Raw genomic sequence first — 19,619 nt, 5'->3', positions numbered from 1 at the left:
ATAAAAACAAAATAGGGCTTTCTGATTGGTTGAGGGAGCTTTTTCCCACTGGTCATTTCCATACCAGTGCTGGTACTGTAATATAAATGAGTCTATCTGGCTGACTGCAACTGGGAAAAAATGCTCCACTTCCAATGACAGGACGTGGACCCCTTGTCCTTTTCCAGCTGGGCATTTTAGTATCACGGTACCTGTGCCAGGACTTTGATACTGAGGAATGTGATTCACTGGCCACAACTGTGAACACAATGTTCCAGGTGCCATTACAGAACTTGGCCCTCTTGTCCTCCATAGGAACACCCTGAACTCTAGGCGCTTGAGAGGGGATTGAGAGGAACCCACCCAGAGAAAAAAAAACATACTTTGGCCCTTGAGTACAGCAGTACTCCCATTGTGCAGCCCTACTGTGTGGTACTGCAGTACTTCTGCAAGAGCTGCTGTACATGCATTCACCCCATGCATCTTCCCGGAGGAGGCCGAAGCTTGCATGGCACGTACGACAGGAATACTGCAGTACTCGAAAAAAATGACAAAAAAAGGAGAAGAGAATGCAGGCTGGAAGCACACGGCTGATGGACGTGTGCAGAAGAGGTAGACTGCATGCGGGGTAGGTGGGCTCCGGGCCATGCCAAAGGCCAGGTTCTGCTGCCAAACCCCAAAGTGTATGACCAAAGGCTCTGCAGGAGTTGGGCACTGATGGGAGGGTTTGGCACAGGTCTTGGATGAAGGCTCTGAGGTCATCTCCGATGAGCATGGCCAAAGCACGTGTACAACAGGGGCTGGAGGTATGCAATAGGTTGGGCACTCTGGCCAACCCCCACTGTGCATGGCTGAAGGCCAGCAGCTGGACATCGACTAGGGAGTTGTGTCAAGATTCTGGCCTTGATCGACCCACTGCTATGCACGGTTGAAAACCGAGCTAAGCAGAGGGATTGCTGCCCACAGGGGGTTGGGTGCAGAGCCTTGCTGGATGCCATGCGCAGTAGGGATTTGGATGCCTGTGCCGGGGTTAGGCAGTGCAGGAGGTTGGGCAGCCACCGCAGGTTGGGTACAGGGGTGAACGGATGCCAGGCCATGTGGCCTACCCCCTGCTGCACATTGCCAAAGTACCCTATTATCAGGGGCACTGGATGCAGTTTGGTCAAGGGGGTTGGGCAGATGCTCAAGTTTGAATGTGAGCAAAGTAAACATCACGTAATGCTAACTGCTCAAAAAAGATATAATTAAAAAAATACATAGTAGGAAACATATGTAATATAATCCAAATTGGCAATATCAGGGTTCTGGCTATTTACCCTCATGGTTTATGATGTCACCAGAAACTCTTGATGGATATATATATATATATATATATATATATATATATATATATATATATTGCACTCATCAGATCCCGGCAATTCCCCAGGAATGAAAACAGCACTCGGGAGGTTCTTTCTCACAGAGTTGATTTATTGCAAGCTAAACCACAGACGCGTTTCTGCGATTTGCCTTCGTCAGTGTGTGTGTCCACACGCACAACCAGGTACATTTATCTTGGTCTAATTCAAATCGTGTAAAGGTTACGCCTCTTAATGAACATAGATAGAGGACTTTAACCTCCCAACATTTGCGGGCTCCATCTTATAGTGGTCGATATCCACCATACACATTACTCACAACAGATGCAGTGAGACATTATGTAACCTATAGATAGGTGAACACGCTATAGTGGGAGGTAACATACATCACTATGCTACAGTTGCATAAAGAAAATACAGCCGTGGATCGGCAATTGTCCTCCAGAAAAATTCTAGCTCAATAGAGGTGAGTCCAACTCATACACTGGAATGGATATATAACCAAAATAATAAAAAGGTCTATGTCAGCACGCATAAACTAAGAAAAGGGATCGACAAGAAAAAAGTGCCTTATCTAGATCTCGCTTGGATACAAAAATCATGTTCTATTAGGAATCAAAGAGCCCTTTGAACCTATAACTCATCATTACAGATACTATGAGCCAAAGATAATAATTCATGTACATAGATCCTGTGCGGCACCAAATATCTCATATACTGTTCATCAGATTATTGGTACTATCAATTGCCTTAGGCGCATAAAATGCATACAATTCATACAGTTATTCCACAGAAATTCATCAAACAGAAGCCTATCTTACAAAGCGAAGCTTACAAAAGATACATGCATCATTTGCCTAGGTGGAAACCCATCTCCTCTCCACTGTTCATACCTTTAGGCCATTTTGTAGACAGATCTATAATGTAACGTGATTCTAGCCTACGTAGTCGCCGTAGGCGATCTCCTCCCCTAACATTACTTCTGATGGTATCAAGACCAAAATATTGCAACTTACTACGGTCTCTATTATGTTTCTCGGCAAAATGCCGGGCGACTGGATAAGATGGGTCTGCTTTATCAATCGCTCTTAGGTGTTCCAGGATCCGTAATTTTAGCATATTAATGGTGCTCCCTATGTAGCGCAGGCCGCAAGGGCAGGTCAAGCAATAGACTGCTAGTGGTGTGCTACACGTAATAAATTGCTTGATCCGCAACTTATTACCGGTTTCAGGTACATCAATGAAGAGGACCCTTTTGCTCCCTGCGCAGGCCTTGCATTTTCCACATGGGTAAAAACCACTCATGGTTTTTAAGGTGTTACTCTTCGGAGGAGGTTTCTCTAAGTGGCTGGTTACTAGGTGGTCCCCTAAGGATCTGGCTTTACTGTATATACATACATATATATATATATATATATATATATATATATATATATATATATATATATGTACATATACATATATATATATGCCAGAATTTGAGCCCCACATATATATATATATATATATATATATATATATATATATATATATATATCATCATAGGTTACCCTGTGCACGAAGACGCCACTCCACATTGGAAAGTTTATCCAAACTCTTTAATTTCCAAAAAGGCTTTCACAACCCTGTATTTTGACTTTTATCCCTTACGCGTTTCAGAGCTCCTGCTCTTTCCTCTGAGGGAAGCCAAACAGTCACGGGTCTCTGCAGCTTACACGTGCGTTGATTTGCATCATCTTTTATTGACCCTGGTGTTGCCTTTTGGGATTTGTAGTTCGTGCTGCACCTTCGACTGTTTGCTGGCTATTGTAAAATGTTTTTTGCCCTCCAGTGGGCTTCAGATTATGAAACCGATTTGCATTAATGAAAATCCTTTGTGCCGCTGTTAGGACTTCAAATGGTTTGAAAACCTGCAGACCTTTTCTTTAGGCGGTGCATCTTCCACGGCCAGGCTGCCGTGTATGTATATCATCATAGGTTACCCTGTGCACGAAGACGCCACTCCACATTGGAAAGTTTATCCAAACTCTTTAATTTCCAAAAAGGCTTTCACAACCCTGTATTTTGACTTTTATCCCTTACGCGTTTCAGAGCTCCTGCTCTTTCCTCTGAGGGAAGCCAAACAGTCACGGGTCTCTGCAGCTTACACGTGCGTTGATTTGCATCATCTTTTATTGACCCTGGTGTTGCCTTTTGGGATTTGTAGTTCGTGCTGCACCTTCGACTGTTTGCTGGCTATTGTAAAATGTTTTTTGCCCTCCAGTGGGCTTCAGATTATGAAACCGATTTGCATTAATGAAAATCCTTTGTGCCGCTGTTAGGACTTCAAATGGTTTGAAAACCTGCAGACCTTTTCTTTAGGCGGTGCATCTTCCACGGCCAGGCTGCCGTGTATGTATATCATCATAGGTTACCCTGTGCACGAAGACGCCACTCCACATTGGAAAGTTTATCCAAACTCTTTAATTTCCAAAAAGGCTTTCACAACCCTGTATTTTGACTTTTATCCCTTACGCGTTTCAGAGCTCCTGCTCTTTCCTCTGAGGGAAGCCAAACAGTCACGGGTCTCTGCAGCTTACACGTGCGTTGATTTGCATCATCTTTTATTGACCCTGGTGTTGCCTTTTGGGATTTGTAGTTCGTGCTGCACCTTCGACTGTTTGCTGGCTATTGTAAAATGTTTTTTGCCCTCCAGTGGGCTTCAGATTATGAAACCGATTTGCATTAATGAAAATCCTTTGTGCCGCTGTTAGGACTTCAAATGGTTTGAAAACCTGCAGACCTTTTCTTTAGGCGGTGCATCTTCCACGGCCAGGCTGCCGTGTATGTATATCATCATAGGTTACCCTGTGCACGAAGACGCCACTCCACATTGGAAAGTTTATCCAAACTCTTTAATTTCCAAAAAGGCTTTCACAACCCTGTATTTTGACTTTTATCCCTTACGCGTTTCAGAGCTCCTGCTCTTTCCTCTGAGGGAAGCCAAACAGTCACGGGTCTCTGCAGCTTACACGTGCGTTGATTTGCATCATCTTTTATTGACCCTGGTGTTGCCTTTTGGGATTTGTAGTTCGTGCTGCACCTTCGACTGTTTGCTGGCTATTGTAAAATGTTTTTTGCCCTCCAGTGGGCTTCAGATTATGAAACCGATTTGCATTAATGAAAATCCTTTGTGCCGCTGTTAGGACTTCAAATGGTTTGAAAACCTGCAGACCTTTTCTTTAGGCGGTGCATCTTCCACGGCCAGGCTGCCGTGTATGTATATCATCATAGGTTACCCTGTGCACGAAGACGCCACTCCACATTGGAAAGTTTATCCAAACTCTTTAATTTCCAAAAAGGCTTTCACAACCCTGTATTTTGACTTTTATCCCTTACGCGTTTCAGAGCTCCTGCTCTTTCCTCTGAGGGAAGCCAAACAGTCACGGGTCTCTGCAGCTTACACGTGCGTTGATTTGCATCATCTTTTATTGACCCTGGTGTTGCCTTTTGGGATTTGTAGTTCGTGCTGCACCTTCGACTGTTTGCTGGCTATTGTAAAATGTTTTTTGCCCTCCAGTGGGCTTCAGATTATGAAACCGATTTGCATTAATGAAAATCCTTTGTGCCGCTGTTAGGACTTCAAATGGTTTGAAAACCTGCAGACCTTTTCTTTAGGCGGTGCATCTTCCACGGCCAGGCTGCCGTGTATGTATATCATCATAGGTTACCCTGTGCACGAAGACGCCACTCCACATTGGAAAGTTTATCCAAACTCTTTAATTTCCAAAAAGGCTTTCACAACCCTGTATTTTGACTTTTATCCCTTACGCGTTTCAGAGCTCCTGCTCTTTCCTCTGAGGGAAGCCAAACAGTCACGGGTCTCTGCAGCTTACACGTGCGTTGATTTGCATCATCTTTTATTGACCCTGGTGTTGCCTTTTGGGATTTGTAGTTCGTGCTGCACCTTCGACTGTTTGCTGGCTATTGTAAAATGTTTTTTGCCCTCCAGTGGGCTTCAGATTATGAAACCGATTTGCATTAATGAAAATCCTTTGTGCCGCTGTTAGGACTTCAAATGGTTTGAAAACCTGCAGACCTTTTCTTTAGGCGGTGCATCTTCCACGGCCAGGCTGCCGTGTATGTATATCATCATAGGTTACCCTGTGCACGAAGACGCCACTCCACATTGGAAAGTTTATCCAAACTCTTTAATTTCCAAAAAGGCTTTCACAACCCTGTATTTTGACTTTTATCCCTTACGCGTTTCAGAGCTCCTGCTCTTTCCTCTGAGGGAAGCCAAACAGTCACGGGTCTCTGCAGCTTACACGTGCGTTGATTTGCATCATCTTATATATATATATGAAGTACGTGGCGCTCCAGTAAATTAACCAATGCAGCCAATTCAGCCGATCAGCAGTGCAGGAACCAGCAAGACCCAAAAGTTGGTGCAAATTTATCTTTATTAAATTTTAGCCCAGCACCAGTCCGCCATGACGCGTTTCGGCTAGAGATAGCCTTGATCACATGATATATATATCTTTGCCACTCCACTCCACAAGCAAGATGCAGGCGTTCTCTCCTCTCGAAAAGAAACGTGGAGCACAGACCCAAGTAAGTTTTAAAATTTGCTGGTTTATTGAGCTGTAACTCAGTCGGCCATTATGCGTTTCGGTACTGACGTACCTTGATCACATGACATATATATATATATATATACATATACATATATATATATATATATATATATATATATATGCCAGAATTTGAGCCCCACATATATAATATTGGGCTCAATTTTGAAAAGTGGTCCTTAACATGAGTTCCTCTGAAGGACAAGGATGTTTTATTTCCATTTGCGTAATTTGCACAAAATAGAGCGAATTTGCACAGAATGTATGAATTGTATATTTTTAAATCATGATTTTAACATGAAATATACGGACTCATTTTATTCTTTTAATTGATTGTACACTTTAATCAATTCAATCAATGGGAACAAACATGAGAGGGATAGGAGGACAGAGAGTTTACGTTTGTGAAAAGGAGCAATAATTTCCTTGAAATGTTTATCTCTTACTTGTACATGTTGTATTTTAAATTTATATGGACCATGTTTAATCAATTGGAATTTTACATTTGATATGTGATGTATTCATTCCTGGACCAGGCTGAAGTCTGTTTTTTATGTCCACAGGCTGAGGGGTCAGCTGATGATGTACTTGCACTTTAAAATGATTGGTGAAATGCCGGACCATGTCATGTGATCAAGGGGCTGAGGTCCCGAAACGCGTCATGGCGGCGTGTTTTTCTGCACGAAGGATGAAATAAATAATTTTTGCAAAATATCCATTTGGGTCCGGTTTCGTTGGTGTTCTGGAGCTGTTTTCGGGGCATAACGGAGTTCGTGTCATATATATATATATATATATATATGTGTGTATATATATATATATATATGTGTATATGGGAGTGAGCTGCCTCTCACTACGAGCTGCGAAAGCGTAGTCTCTGAGGAAGGTCGTGGAAACAACCGAAATGCAATAGACAGAAAGACAGCATGCCGAATGAAAAATACATTTTAAACCAGGAGGAGTAGCGGCTCATTTTCTCTTTCCTTGAGAAGTTGTTGCAATCTATATGTGGCTGGTCCTGCCCAAGAGCCACGCACCGCCCATTAAGAGCGCTATCAAGAACCCGAAAGCGGACCATATCGTTGGAAGTGGAAACACAATAGGGGGCTTGGGTGCCGCCATAGACTGGACTGTGGTTGGGTCCCAGGAGGAGTGAAAAGGACTCTATCCCTGGTTCCCGGATCGGCAAGAAAATCATTGCGGAAAACAACATTAGAGGGGACTGTTCACTACATAGACCAGCATGCAGTGGAACCGCCTGACTCGGCATCCACCAGATGGCATAAATTAAGAATTGAACATTAAAGCTACGGTCGAGATGGGAGTGAGCTGCCTCTTACTACGAGCTGCGAAAGCGCCGTCTCTGAGGAAGGTCGTGGAAACGACCGAAATGCATTAGACAGAAAGACAGCATGCCGAATGAAAAATAAATTTTCAACCGGGAGGAGTAGCGGCTCATTTTCTCTTTTCTTGAGAAGTTGTTGCAATCTATATGTGGCTGGTCCTGCCCAAGAGCCACGCACCGCCCATTAAGAGCGCCATCAAGAACCTGAAAGCGGACTATATCGTTGGAAGTGGAAACACAATAGGGGGCTTGGATGCCGCCATAGACTGGACTGTGGTTGGGTCCCGGGAGGAGTGAAAAGGACTCTATCCCTGGTTCCCGGATCGGCAAGAAAATCATCGCGGAAAACAACATTAGAGGGGACTGTTCACTACATAGACCAGCATGCAGTGGAACCACCTGACTCGGCATCCCCCAGGTGGCATAAATTAACAATTGAACATTAAAGCTACGGTCGAGATGGGAGTGAGCTGCCTCTCACTACGAGCTGCGAAAGCGTTGTCTCTGAGGAAGGTCGTGGAAACGACCGAAATGCATTAGACAGAAAGACAGCATGCCGAATGAAAAATAAATTTTAAACCGGGAGGAGTAGCGGCTCATTTTCTCTTTCCTTGAGAAGTTGTTGTAATCTATATGTGGCTGGTCCTGCCCAAGAGCCACGCACCACCCATTAAGAGCGCCATCAAGAACCCGAAAGCGGACCATATCGTTGGAAGTGGAAACACAATAGGGGGCTTGGGTGCCGCCATAGACCGGACTGTGGTTGGGTCCCGGGAGGAGGAGAATATTGGAGGTGTTTTTTCCAAATTTACAAGCTCTACATGTAGAGCAACATTTAAATCCCGGCCGGGATTTCAACCAATCCTCTTGTCTAGCAAGTTTAGGGAATTCATGACTGATCTGGGTTTTAAAGGAGGGTCCCCTCCGATAAGTAACGACAGGGTTGTCTGGAAGCATGGGGGCCAGAACCAAGTCTGTTTTTAAAACAGGCCAGCGCTGTTTTATGATGGATTTAATTTGTCTGGCCTGTTTGCTATACCCGGTGATTAACCTGGGAGTTTGTTCATCCCTTGAATCAGTTGTTGATGTTGATTCACTATTGGTGAACAAAGACTCACGGGTTCTAGCATTGGTTTTCTGGATGGCAGTTTTCAGGACTGACTCTTTATATCCCCTACATCTGAATCTATCAAGGGCTTCATTTGTACAGACTTCTAAATCTTGATCAGTACTGCAGATTCTTTTTAACCTAAGCAACTCCTCAAATGGAATATTGTCTATGGTGTGTCGAGGATGAGCACTGCTGGCGTGCAAGATGTTATTGCCAGCAGTGTTCTTTCTATGAAGTTTAGTTACAAGACGACCATCTTTTACATATATTTTTACATCTAAGAATTCAGCTTCATTTGCACTTACAATGGAAGTGAATCTTAAATTTTCCTGATTTTCATTGATGCATACAAGGAAATCGTTGACACTTTCCAAATTTCCTCTCCACAAAATAAAAACATCGTCTATAAAACGCATCCACTGTATGACATGTTTTTTGTACATCGCGCCATGGGTGCGCAGGAGGACCTGTTCCTCCCACCAGCCTACGTGCAAGAACGCATAGCTAGGGGAGAAACAGGCCCCCATCGCTACACCTCGTTTTTGTATGTAGATATTGTTACCAAATAAAAAGAAATTATTGTTCAAACACCAACCAGTAAGTTCTAAAATCATCTTGTTATGCATATAGCATTTCACAGGTCTCTTCCCAAGGAAATGTTCCAATGCTGTCAAACCAGTAGTCTGCACAATGCTGGTGTAGAGCGATTCAATGTCTAAAGTGATCAGTAGTAGATCATCACTCCATGGAATATCCTTGATTTTGGCAATGAAGTCTCCTGTGTCTCTTATATATGTTGGTAATTCCTTCACTAAATCCTGTAGGAAGTAATCAATGTATTCGGTAACATGTTCTACCATTCCACCAATGGCCGAGATGATGGGTCGACCCGGTACTGGCGTCACTTGTTTATGTACTTTTGGGAGGAGGTAAAGTTTGGGTATTATGGGAAATTCCACATAGAGGAAGTCAAATTCTTGTTTTGAGATCATGCTCTCCCTCTTCCACTTGTGGAGCAATTTTAACAGTGATTCCTTGGCCAGATTATAATCCTTGCCTGTGGATTTAGTGTAGCAATATATATATATATATATATATATATATATATATATATATATATATATATATATATATATATATATATATATATATACATATATATATATATATATATATATATATATATATATATATATATATATATATATACATACACTAGCAGCCCGCCCCAGCGTTGCCTGGGGCAGAAAGGGGCTGGGGGCAGTACACCCGCTCCCGCCCCGACCCCCTCCCACACCGACTCCCTCCCGCCCGGACTCACTCGCGCCCCCCTCCCGCCCAGACTCACTTGCGCCCCCCTCCCGCCCAGACTCACTCGCGCCCCCCTCCCGCCCAGATTCACTCGCGCCCCCCTCCCGCCCAGACTCACTCGCGCCCCCCTGTTATACGGCTGCTTTATCGAACCTGCCAAGAGAATGCTCCACCACATGACAAGACACACTGCACAATCCCTCCCGCCCAGACTCACTCGCGACCCCCTCCCGCCCCGACATTTTCATTTACTGCTGCCTCCTTACCTGTGCCGCCTCCTTACTGCACAGCCGCGCTCGTCACTGCACCGCCCTCCTCCTTGTCGTCATCACGCACGTCGCGTCGTGCCCAGCGCTAGGTCCCGGCCGGCGCTACTTTCAGGGGACTACTTTGTTTTGTAAATGTATTTTTTTATTTTGCTTTTTTTTAAATTTATATAGCCTATGTCCATCTACACACCCTGACATTTTCAAAGATGTATCGGGTGTGTAGATTGGCGCTGTGGTTTCCGAGATTACCTTGCCAAAAGGTGCATGTTCTCTCTTTATAATAGTAGTATAGATATATATAAGATCCAACTTGTCTCCAAAGTGCCTCGAGCACAGACAGGTACGCAGACAGCAAAGATACGCCAGAGTCGGACTTGTACTTCGTGAATGCTTTATTTAGTGCATAAAAAGGTGCATGTCATCAGACGCGTTTCGGGCACGTCCGTGCCCTTGCTCACTGATACCTAACGGTAAAACAGCACTGTAATTTAAAAGAAGAATCACCTGTGTATTACGCGCCAACCAGTAATCAAACATGGCCACAGAAATAGGACTACACAATACATATGTCAGATAGAACCTGACTAGGGCAGGCGCCATTTTAAAGTGCGTATAGTGCAGAGTTTCGACATCGGTGATGAACAAATGGTAAACAAACAATCACGTTAAGAACATAGTTGATTATTGTAGACATTGATAAATACTATTTAAAGTGCTTATGTGCAGATTGCAAATCAAAAATGCTAAAATGACAACATTTAAACAGTAATCGATGGCATATGTTCAGCTCAAAGAATCGTGTGTCCAAGGCATGCTTAAATGCATGATTATTGCGCCATATATCCTTTCCCTCTATTGCCTGTACAAATACATTAATTTGGGAAAGATGATTGGACCAAGCCTCAAATAGGCTAAACATACTGTGCTGTTAAGAAATGACTGACACTTTGTATAATGAACACATTGCCAGCGTGCAAATCGCAAGTTCATAATTAGAATAGCATGTATATCAAAATCATTATACAACATTCGATTATGTGAGCTAAAAGCGAATTGATACCATTGGAAAACATACCCAAATGTGTGCAGATGCAAACGCATCTATTAAATACATTGACTGTACCAATACATGATGTTCAAAACTGACCCTTAGGTACATTAAAACTATAAATAGCATTATAAGGCACCCCTCTACCTGATGGTTCTATCTTATGAACATCAAATAGTCTACACCCTCACCATTACGGTGTTCCTAATGGGTGATCTGGGCATGGTTATATGTTACACATTTGGGCGATACAGGAATACTGATCCTAAAATACTGATGACAATGCTAAAACTGGTGTTTAAAGTGCATAAAATTTAAAAAACATGTGCTAAAGTGCTCAGAATCCTTATATCAAAGGTAGAAAATTATGTCATATATGCCAGAAGGGAAGTCAGGAATACAAAGTTAGATACATGTTGGAATCGTACGTAAGTTACTGAGAGCCCTCAGTCTATCCTGACTTTAAAAAAGGTGCCACGAGATTGTCGTACCACATTGAGTTGGGACTGTTTACAAGAAGTTGCGTAGATCTTCCCCCATGTTGAGGCCTCCTGGGGTCTTACTGTTAAGTTGGATGATGTATCTGGACTCTAGTTGTCTCAAAGTCTTTTAATTATCACCTCCTTTCTTATTGGGAACAACTGCATCTATCACGAAATATTTCAGGTGTGATACATCTTTACCGTGAGTAGTTTGGAAATGCCGTGCTACAGGGTAGCTCTGGTCAGCATTAACTATCGCACGTAAATGCTGCAAGATGCGTACATGGACTGCCAACTTGGTGCTGCCCACATACACAAGATTGCAACTACACCGTAGTACGTATACCGCCAGTTCTGTGCGGCAAGTGAAGTGTCCTTAGATGGCAATCTGGGTATATATATATATTCTCAAACCAATCCTCCAGCGTCAGAAGAAAAGGACGGACACTCCGGAAAGTTAGCAGATATATAATTTATTGCTGCAGAAAGCAATGCGTTTCAGCATAAGCCTTGGTCACGCTGAAGACATTAACTCAATCAGATTCATTTATAGCCCCACTTCCAGTTTCATAGAAAGAGGACTACTAACACCAAATAGTGAACAACAACAGCCGACATTTTTGCATGGTACACAATTCATTCAATAAAGATGTCAATTAAATATGGCTCATCCACTCTACTAAGGTATGTTATTCAGCCATTTCATACTAATATCTGGGAACAGCGAGATACATAATAACATGTCGAAAAATACCATAATCTCATAAAATCTGTCCAAATAATCCTCAGATAAAAAACTCAATGTTTAAATAACAACATTTTTATAACAAAATGTTATGCGCTGAACTAATCCACCTATTTCTTGATCCATCCTCACTTACTGGATCAACACCAACTAGGATTACAAGCCATCAGACACTTTCTTAAATCTCGTTCAATTTCATTATTTTTTCATTCAGAGATTATTTTGGACATGATTGTGTTTTGTTTATGTAACAACTTTTTTCTGTTTGATGATGTAATCTATCGGCAGTCACAGGGCATGGCAATGGGCACCTGCTTCGCCCCCATTTACGCTAATTTATTCATGGGCTGGTGGGAGGAGCAGGTGGCTGCCCAGTTGGAGGAACTGTGTCCTGTGGCTGCGATTTATAGATGACATCTTTTTAATTTGGAATGGAGATTCCGATTCTGCAAGAGCTTTTATTAACAAGCTCAATGACAAAGTTTACAACTTGGCATTCACTGAACACACCAGTAAAGACAAAATTGAATTTCTTGATGTGGTTGTGGAGATAAAAGAACAAAGGATCCATACACACTAATTCCGCAAAAAGATTGCGGGGAACAGTATTCTCAAGGCCTCGATCTCCTATCCTCTGAAACTGATATACAGCATACCTTATGGCGAGCTGCTTTGCGCTAAGCGCAATTGCAGCTCAGATGCAATTACAACAAAGAAAAGGAGATTATCCCAACGGTTTAGAGAGAGAGGTTATAGTCGCAAGACTATACAAGAGGCCTGTAACAGGGTAGATACAGTCACTCGGAATCAACTTCTAAACCCAGTGAGAGACCCTGAAAAACCAAATACTTTGAGGTTTATTACAACCTTTTCTGGCCAGGCACATGACATTCGTCAGGTATTACAGAAGCACTGGCATTTGTTACTGACTGATAGTCACCTACACAAACACTTGAAAAGCACCCCCAAATGACGTTTAAGAAAAGTAAATCTTTGAAAGATGAATTGAGTCCTAATTTAGTCACGAAGGCCAACAAATGCAGTAGTAGCACCCGGTCTGGTTTCTATTGCTGCAGGAAGTGTAAGGCCTGCAGCAACAGTGTTGATTGCTCCACACTTACAATATCAAGTATGAGTGGGGAGTTGGAGATCAGAAAGAGCCTTACTTGTACCACCACACATTGTATATATGACCTGATTTGCCCGTGCAACATGGCATATATAGGGAGCACTATCCGCTGTGCAAAAAAGCGAGTACTGGAACATAATAACACTTCTTTGACCATCATTTTCAGAATGAGAAGTTGTTGCATATGGTGGTCTTAGATACTATCAAAACAAATGTGCGAGGTGGAAACAGGGTGCTCCTTTTGCGACAATTGGAGTCTAGGTATATTGTAAATTTGGGTACTATGAGCCCAATGGGATTGAATTCAAGTGAGGAGTTGGCAGTCCACTTGCACGATTAATGTATGATATGTGTGTATAGGACTTGTGGTTGCTTGGCAGTATATACCGTTTTTAACTGGTTTTTAATTATTCCTATTTCTGTATTTTTTGCAGGTGGGGGTTATCACTTATCTCAGCCATTTCATCAAAGTTGTGATACAGGATTGTGTTTCAGTAATTTAGCCCACTTGGGCGAGATACTAAGAATAGAATCATTCTTGGTCTAAAAAAAATTATTGGTTTAGCCCACTATGGCAAGACTTTAAGAATAGAATTAATCTTTTTTGTCAACTTTATTTATGGCTCGCATTGAGATATTTTTCTATATAATCCTCATAAGTGCTATGTGCTTATTAATCTTGCATGTTAACTGGAATCATGTATAATTTGGTTGTGCTTATCTGTCAAAACTGCACACATGTGACTTGCATTATGAAGTATCCACTTGGATGGCATTTGGTGTGCATCTTGAAAGAAACTACACGCATGAGCAAATTTGTCGGATACCAATAAATTAAGCCGAATATCCTGCCTTGATCCAGGAAGTGAGGATGGATGGAGAAATAGGTGGATTAGTTCTGCGCATAAAATGTTGTTATAATTTTTTTTTTGTTATTTAAACATTGAGTTTTTTTATTCTGAGGATTATTTGGACAGATATGAGATTATGGTATTTTTCGACATTTTATCATGTATCTCGCTGTTCGCAGATATTAGTATGAAATGACTGAATAACATACCTCAGGAGAGTGGATGAGCCATATTTAATTGACAAATCTTTATTGAATTAATTGTGTACCATGCAAAAATGGCGTCTGTTGTTGTTCACTATTTGGTGTTAGTAGTCCTCTTTCTATGAAACTGGAAGTGGGGCTTTAAATGAATCTGATTGAGTTAATGTCTTCAGCGTGACCAAGGCTTATGCTGAAACGCGTTGCTTTCTACAGCAATAAATTATATATCTGCTAACTTTCCGGAGTGTCTGTCCTTTTCTTCTGACGCTGGAGGATTGCTTTGAGAGTGTTTCGAGGTTACCGTTAACCCATGGACGGACCGCCCCGCTGACTGCCTCCCTCTTTCACCGGGATTTATGCTCTGTATATATATATATATATATATATATATATATATATATATATATATATATATATATATATATATATATATATATATATATATATATATATATATATATATATATATGACACCTACATATAATGAACAAATAAATTTGTATTTGTTTGCCTAAGTTTCATAATGACTAGTGCTGTGTGAATTTGCATAATTTTACTTACGCAGGATATATGTATGCTCAGTTTACATAACAATTAGAAGCTTATTTGTATTTCCCATAGCTATTGACCTCACACAAAAAAATCTGTAATCCCCAAAACTTTTATTTTATTTATCTTTATTTTTGGGGCTGTCTGTCCGCGTCCATCAAAATTCATAACCTCGTGGAATAAAATGTTTCAATATACTTGCAGCACAAGTATTACAACTCAACTCTGCAACAAATACATATGCCAGAAAAAGAAATATAACCCCAGTTGTACAAAAAATTACATGATTGCTTCATGGAAGTCATTTAGGGCTCACCAGGGGTCACAGCTGCGACACCTATTTACCCTCTTGCGACCCCTGGCACTGCCTTTACGACCACTTGCCTCAGAGGTGGAAAATCACTGCCAGAAAAAACAGGACAGCTCGCACACATGGATGTTGGTTGGGTCTCCAGTTTCCGTGAATTCTGTCAATTTGTTTATTACACTAAGAGTGAATAATGACATATTATTCACTCTTAGTGTAAAAAAGAAGGGAATGCAATTAGCTGGAATATGATCCTGCCTGGCAGCTGCGGTAAGTAAAAAATGCTTTAAAATGTTTGTTGCGTGTATGTGTTTGTTGGTGAAACTGTGTTTATATGTGATAGAATGTATGTATGTATGTGTGTGTATGTATAAAAATGTGTATTTGAGGGAAATAGCGTGTTGTCACTTCTGCTACCCCAGCCATCTTGGTGAATTGAAGTTCATGGATACAGGTAATGAAAAAACTCTGCGAAATATAGATAAATAATAAAAGGAGTTCTACTCATGCAATTATAATTGTGTAATAAAATGTATGCATAGTCCTAAAAATAATATTGAAGGTAACTCATGTTGTATGGAAAAGTGATTCCCGTGCAATCTCTGCAGCACATATAGCCAGTCTCAGAAGAAAGTCTGCCTTATTTATCAGTATGCACATGTAATATTTTTATGTATATTTATTTTTCTAATTAAAATCATTCTCAAATTGTTTAGTTTCAGTCTTTGCCATTTGTACTGGGTTAATAGAACATTCAAACGCACAAGCACTTCAATCCAATAGGGACTATTACTTATTCTTGTAACCTTAATATTGACCTTTTTCACCAGCTAGAACATTGTCCCACTTGTGAAAATGATCCTTCTAAAGTGACTGATTGCGAGTGCTCCGGATTGAGTATCTATATTTCTTGCACCTCGTAAAATCCGATCCCTCGGGGTCTGGAACTACCGGATGTGGGAAAACGCACATATAACACGATTCTGCCAGTAACATAGAGAATGTTATGCAGATTTTATAGCATTTGACATGAAAACCCTCATGTGCAGGTATCTTCAGGCCATTTTTTCCCCAGTAGAATGTGGCAGGTTAGAACTGAAACAAAGTACCTGGTGAGCAATGCTTTGGAATTGAGAATTACATAAAAACGTTAAATGTCGATCCATGCACCACAAGTAGTTTACGCCGGGCTTGGAAGATAAGAGGCCACTCGTAATAAGTAAGATTATTGTGGCCATGTGCCTTATTTTTTTAACAACTTTGAATTTTATTGCCTATTTTCTGCTCAATGTCAATATATATATATATGTATATATATATATATATATATATATATATATATATATATATATATATATATATATATATATATATATATATATATATATATATATATATATATACATATATATATATACATACATATATATATATATATATATATATATAAAAAATATATGTGACCCTTAAAAAGTACAGAGTCTCTGCTCCCAACTAGGGCATTCAAGTATATTTTTTATTGTAACCAAATTCAGCGCTATGTACTCCCTTCGGAAAGGTGGGAGCGTACTCTTTTCTCAAGGCGCCTTAAACAAAGAAAACAGCACAACTTACTTATGACCAAGTTCATGGGCAATGGTAAAAGCCAGATTCAACCCGTTGTCTTCTGCAAGGACACACTTCCTTTTTGCACTGCACACGCCACCAAGGTAGGCAATTCCTAGCAGGAAATAAGAGAAAGGTAACATGAATACAAAATATAGTGATTTGGCAAAAATAATTTAAAAGAAAAGGCACCGTAAAGAAAAAGAAAAACGCCCACAGAGTTGGCTCATTACCCCTGCAGCATAGCTTTAACAGATGTTAACTTGCACCTTTCACAGTCAAAGCAACCAACCCGTGCCAAAGTAGCTGGCAATGGCGAGAATATGAGCTTGATTTAGGAAAACATTTTCAGCTGTATTTAGGATTACAGCCTAAAATGTGTTAATGTATGCCTCCGAGGAATTCACAGAAGCACTGCTTGCAGGTGTAAAGAGCTTTACTACTGTGCAATTCTCTGCCACCAGTATGTGGAATTAAACATTAGTATGCCCATGCAACAGCGGGGAGTGAGCAGAAAAAGGTGCGATTTGCCATACAAGTACACCCACTTGTTGACCTCCTTCCCATCCTGAACATGCTCATGGTATTACTCTAACAAAGGGCTATAGTAACTCCCCACTCAGGGTGGGAAAGGGGACGGATCACTTCCAGATTTAGAGGGGATGCAGGTAACCCTCCCCATGGAGAAAAAAAAAAATTGAGTTTGTAAACAAGACCGCATTTCTAAAGCATTAATTGTACGCTTACATACAATGTATGCATTGGAAGAACTCAGAGTAGTAATATCTAAAACTACCCTTGGTGGACCTTTACAGGCGTACTACTGGGAATGCTTATGAATTGCAGAAAAGTTTAAAAGTACATTCCAACCTAAATTTAAACCCTCCCTTTTGTACATTTAGTGATTATTCTAATGAGGCCCTATAGCAAACGAGATGATAATAAAAAGACTAAAGTATTCATTTATATTTTTAGATTTTGTAAAGACAATCAACGAAAGTAAAATGAAACTTTGAGAAGTTTTGTATCAGAGTGAACTTGATTCACAAATATGTTCTATCAGTAGGTGGGACTTGCGTGTAGATTTCCAGGAGTAAGTCACAACCACGCACAGTGAAGACCTTGGTTATTGTCTATGGGATCATTGGGGGAGTTCCCAACCGGCCACTGTCCCTGAAAGTTAAAGATAGTGGCTGACAGTGCAATCTAACAGGAATGCTATTCCTCATAATGGCTTTTCACACAGTTTCAGACGTCCCTCGCCTGTGTGGGTCACCTAAAACCCTGGGCAGAGACTCCTAAAACACGATTTTGGCACGGTAAGCAAAGACAAGAGTGCATGTTTTTAAACAGACATAAAGATTGTCGATAGCTGTATGCACTGTTTTGGAGGGGTACTAACATTGCACACTAAAAGTCCCCCATGATGCTCGTCTCCTCCGCGCTATGCTGCTGCAACATTCTCTCTGGAGAGCTTCACCTATAGACTGACAGAAGGTCAGCACACTTTGAGTAGTTAGTCGCTATGATACATATTAGCACAATGAAGAGTACAAAAAGTTAAATGTATCTGAAGTGAGTGGGAAATCATTAGGATACAATACAAAACATTTCTAAAGCGCGTGGCTGCCTCACAAGGTGTCCAGGAGCTGGCGGAAGGATCGCAACTATGTCAGAATTAGAGGTGGGCATAGAATTCCGCTTTGCCGGTGGAGTTTGTGGAGTTTTGCCCACTCCACGCTCCACGTGGAGCGCGGAGTTCCGCAAAACTCCATGAAGTGACGTGGAGCGGAGATTTTTCTCACTTGTGCTCGACATTGGCGAGCGCAAGTGAGAAAATCATGTGCTAGATCTCCTCCTGGTGAGATTTCGCAACACAGGTGGTCGTGACAGGTCACAAACTCTCGCACTGAGAAATCTGCTGCTTGCATTGAGGAAGCTTCCGTTTGAGTAGAATATCTATTCGAGCAGTAGAAAGAAGCAGTGACATCTGGCGTGACGCGGAGTGCCGTCTGAGGTGATTTTACAGCATAGGACAAACTCCCAGTGCTAAAAATCAGTGCAAGCAGCGCTACTTTCCACACTCTGCCTGTCGCGGAACTCTGCAGAGCACAGCAGAGTTTTTCAGCACTTTGCGGAGTTCCGCAGAGCAGAACTCCGCCCAGGCCTAGTCAGAACACAAGAACCAGAGTTAGGAAGTAATTAATGAAGAGTTGAAGAGAAGCGTTTTCAGTCCTTTTCTATAAGTCATTTCAGAAGGACAGCTTTTCAAAGCCAGAGGCAGTGCATTTCCAAGTTTGGCAGTCAAGAAAGCAAAGGAACAGACTCCACTTCTGGCCTTATATATGTGGGTAATTTGAAACAGTCTGAGGTTGTTAGAACACAATGAGCGGACCTGAAAGGACAATTTAAACCAGCACCTACGATGAGGAGGTCCCTTTTGGTTGAAGATTCTAAAGACATGAGTAAGGGCCTTGAAGTGGATCCTTCTCTTGATCAGTAGCCAATGAAGCCGGCGCAAATGAATTGATATTGAAACTCAGGAAGGGATTTTAAGGATCAAACAGTCAGCATCATTTTGAATAATTTGGAGCCGCTGTATTAGAAAAATTGGAAGCCTGAAGTACAAACTGTTAGAGTAATCCAGTTTGAAGGTGATCAAAGCATGAACAACTGTTTTTGGGTGCTTTAAGGGAATAAGGTGCAGCATG

The 19,619-nt window shown here is 41.4% G+C and overlaps 1 protein-coding gene across 2 annotated transcripts in view; it reads right to left on the bottom strand.

Annotated features, from left to right (window-relative positions):
• ADAMTS17 (ADAM metallopeptidase with thrombospondin type 1 motif 17) overlaps positions 1-19,619 on the bottom strand; it is a 1,053,865-nt gene that overhangs the window by 655,442 nt on the left and 378,804 nt on the right. For both annotated transcript variants that reach the window (XM_086958065.1, XM_086958066.1), the window contains exon 8: positions 16,918-17,023. In XM_086958065.1, coding sequence (XP_086814191.1) covers positions 16,918-17,023 — 106 coding nt within the window. The remainder of the gene's footprint in view (positions 1-16,917; positions 17,024-19,619) is intronic.

This window comes from Lissotriton vulgaris, chromosome 2_1 (genome assembly GCF_964263255.1).
Source record: "Lissotriton vulgaris chromosome 2_1, aLisVul1.2, whole genome shotgun sequence".
Taxonomy (NCBI): Eukaryota; Metazoa; Chordata; class Amphibia; order Caudata; family Salamandridae; genus Lissotriton; species Lissotriton vulgaris.
Note: the sequence above shows the minus strand (reverse complement) of the source record. Positions and strands in the feature narration are given on the sequence as shown.